Source organism: Protobothrops mucrosquamatus, unplaced genomic scaffold (assembly GCF_001527695.2).
Source record: "Protobothrops mucrosquamatus isolate PMUCROS unplaced genomic scaffold, P.Mucros_1.0 scaffold4694, whole genome shotgun sequence".
NCBI classification, from domain to species: domain Eukaryota; kingdom Metazoa; phylum Chordata; class Lepidosauria; order Squamata; family Viperidae; genus Protobothrops; species Protobothrops mucrosquamatus.
Genome location: NW_015390589.1, coordinates 90137 through 93925, shown reverse-complemented (window position 1 = coordinate 93925; position 3789 = coordinate 90137). Strand labels below are relative to the sequence as shown.

The following is a 3789-nucleotide window of genomic DNA, read 5'->3' as shown; positions in this document are numbered from 1 at the left end:
CGCTTGGAAATTTAAATTTCCACTACTAACTAACTGAAATAGCAAAAAACATAGCATTAAGCATACAGTACTCAATGTTAACTAACTTGTGACTAAATAGGTAAAAACTTGGTATCAAACATGCATAACTATTGGTAAATATAAAACATGCACAAATATAACAAAAAATAAGCAAATGTTACATCAAACAATGCATAAATGCAATACATAATTTGAGGTTTGATCTTCTGGTTCAGTCTTCATCAGCAACGGTACCAAATTGGTGATCAGCCTGGTACAAGTGTCTTTGAGTCACGACCTGACTCACGTGGCTTCACGATCTGGACCTCAGCTTGGTAAAGTAGTTCATCAACTGGGTGGGCCCGGTGCGCAAGTCTCATGGGCCAATGGTTCTGGTATACATTCTTGTCTCTAAGTGAGACAAGGTCTTCTTCCTGTAAAAGAAACTGGAACCAAATCTTCTCAGGAACAAAGGGAACTGGATTCACAGGATACTCAGGAACTGAAGAACCTGGAAAAACAGGAACAGCTGGATCTGGAAACACAGGAACAGCTGGATCTGGAAACACAGGAACAGCTGGATCTGGAAACACAGGAACAGCTGGGGCTGAAGAATCAGGATCAGGAACATCTGGAAACTCAGGAACAGCTGGATCTGAAGAATCAGGATCAGGAACATCTGGAAACTCAGGAACAGCTGGATCTGAAGAATCAGGAACAACAGCTGAAACTGAAGAATCAGGAACCACAGCTGGAACTGAAGAATCAGGAACAACAGCTGGAACTGAAGGATCAGGAACAACAGCTGGAACTGAAGGATCAGGAACAACAGCAGGAACTGAAGGATCAGGAACAACAGCAGCTGGAACTGAAGGATCAGGAACAACAGCAGGAACTGAAGGATCAGGAACAACAGCAGGTGCAGAAGACTCAGGATACTCAGGAACCGAAGTATCTGGAACCACCGATGGAGTATTGAAGATGGCTGCTACTGTTGTCATCAGGGTAGTGAGGACTTCATGTGTGGGTGTGGGTGTCTTTAACGACATAGAGTCCATGGTTTCACGGGGTGCACCAATCATGTGCTCCCACGCTTCGCCTATGTGCGCTTCGCCCATGTGGGATGTATGGGGAAGGCAATTTTTGGCCGTCAGGCATTTGTCAATCACTGGGTCATGGCAAATGTCTTCAATAGTCTGTAAGTCCTTGCAGACTCCTATAAGGTTCATTCTTGGGATGTTAAGACAAGTGATCAAGATGATCAAAACTATGCCTAATCTCAGGTGCTTCCGCTTAGTCAGGGATTTGAAGCGGATTGGTTGACGTTTACTGGGTGCCTGAACTTGGAGATTGGCACGTTGATCTGGAGTTGGAAGTACATAGCCTTTTGGTCTCTGTGGCATTTGTCTGTTTGAACAGACCGAGAACTCAGGACTTTCTAGCCAGATCAATTCTGTTAACTGTGTGGCAAGGTTGGGCCACTTCACTTGGTTCACAAAGTTGTTACCTGTTGGCACATGTTGCCATTGTTCAGGGCTCAAAGATGTTTCAACTCTTTTCATTCTGTTACCTACATAGACATAGAAATGTCTGCTTTGTTTGTAGATGTAGCTTGACATCTCCTTGCTGTCTGCGTAGAAGGTGGTAGACTNCTAAACCATGATCACTCAACCACTGGCCGGAGGCAAAAACTAAGTCCAGTGTGTGTCCTCCGGTGTGGGTAGGGTCACCAACTAATTGGGTCAGGTCCATGGCCGTCATGGAGGCCATGAACTCCCGAGCCACCTCAGATGTTTCACCTACCGATGGCAGATTGAAATCCCCCATGACTAACAGTCTGGGGGTCCCAATAGCCATCTCGGCTATCACACTAAGAAGCTCGGGTAGGGCTGCTGATACGTAGTGGGGAGCCAGGTACACAATCAGCACGCCCTGCTGCCTCCCATGACCCCACTTCACACCTAGGGACTCACAACCGGCAGTCTGCGGCACAGTGGTCTCTCTTGGGTCCAGGCCTTCCTTAATAATAACCGCCACCCCCACCCCGACCCTGGGCTCTCGGCTGGTGAAATGCACGGTAACCTGGTGGGCACATTTCAACGAGGGGCACCCCCCCCTCTAGGCCCAGCCAGGTCTCCGTAATACCCGCCAGGTCCGCCTCCCCCTCCGAAACCAGATCATAAATGAGGGGGGCTTTATTAACCACGGACCTGGCGTTACACAGCATCAGCCGGAAGCCCAGGCCCTGTGATCTCAACCCCCCTAGGTTGCAAGAGCCATGAGGGCCGGAGCGCGCCACAGCTCGTAAACAATGGGTGCGCCCTGACCTAATGTAATATGGCCCTCTGCTCCCGCCATATCTACCCCTCCCATACACAGGATAAACTGAGTTCGTTAGTTGTCAGCATTATTATGCAAACAATGTCTTATTCCACTGGATTCAAATAATGCTAAAGAACATGAGAATGGTTGAGGTCCTTGAATCTCAATAGATTTCATAATTGTGGAGCCACAAGTCATATAATATTCAGTAGAGCACTTGCGTTCCACTTAACCAAACAAAAAAAAACCTTAATCTGTACTTTGACAGTGCTTAAAGTGTGTGTGTGGGGGGAAAGTACTTAATACTGATCTAATATCCCCCCACTGGGTTGAGAGCTATTCATATAATAACTTCAAGGGATTTAGTGGTACAAGTTCATGCATGTTTGTGTATGTGCATGCCCATGTGCTCTGCCACTGATTAATCTCCATGGGTTTTATTTGGACCCCTTCAGCCACCGAGACTTGAAACCTGAGAATTTATTGCTAGATGAGAAGAACAACATTCGGATTGCAGATTTCGGCATGGCCTCCCTGCAGGTCGGAGATAGCCTGCTGGAAACAAGCTGTGGGTGAGCCATCCTCAAAACTGGGTCTTGCTGGTCTGTGATGCTGAGAGAGGTGGGAGGAAGTCAGCCACATGGCTCCTTGCATGGGTTGATTCACACATTATTGCGTGAATACCAGTGTGTTCAATGTAGTGGACATGTAAAAAATGAAATGGGAAGGAGATATATGTCCGGGAACCTAGGTAAGCTGTTCCTTGACTTTAGATGGAAATATGTCTTGCTGTCACACATTATTATTATTATTGTCATTGAAATGTAAATGAATCAGAAATATCTGCTGTTACTTTATATTTGAAATGTGAATTGCTCCTTTGCTTGCAAGTAGAGAGGAAAATTCATCAAAGATCTGCTATATGCAGGACAAAAACAGTTTTCCATCAGTGAAAATATAAATCTTATCTTCTTGGATGTGGAAACTCTTTACAGAACATTCTCCCATTTAACTCCAAATTTATGGTCTTATTAACATACGCAGGAGATGAGATTTAGCCAACAGATGCCAACTGCACCAACCATGGCTCCCTTGTGCCAGTGATTGCTATTCTGTCCTAGACAGGAGATTTTGCCTTATTCCAATCTGGAACAGATAGATAACTCAGAGGAACAATTGCTTTATTCTGGGAATCCTAAACAATGACTTACAGTTTGTAGAGGTGCATCCAAAATAGGTTTCTGCAATTTGATTGTCCCACAGGTAAATTGATATTAGATTTTCCCCTCTTCTCCTTCTTAAATGTCACATGTTGGGATGATTATGGGATCTCCAGCCGTGTGGCTGGATGCCATGAACAAGATGAACAAAAGAACTCCCATGTGGCTAGTGTCCAGGAAGTCTCCCAATGCCCTTTAGAAACTCCTCCCACTGACCTAAAGACAAACCCAGCCTTTAACCCAATAA

At 45.4% G+C, this 3789-nt stretch overlaps 1 protein-coding gene across 1 annotated transcript in view; it reads left to right on the top strand.

Moving 5' to 3' along the window:
- The first annotated feature begins 2784 nt into the window (after nt 1-2784).
- Nucleotides 2785-3789, top strand: part of LOC107299224 (serine/threonine-protein kinase BRSK2-like) — a 35489-nt gene continuing 34484 nt past the window's right edge. Inside the window, exon 1 of the mRNA XM_029286717.1 lies at nt 2785-2894. Within this exon, the coding sequence (XP_029142550.1) occupies nt 2848-2894 (47 nt within the window). The 5' untranslated portion in view covers nt 2785-2847. The remainder of the gene's footprint in view (nt 2895-3789) is intronic.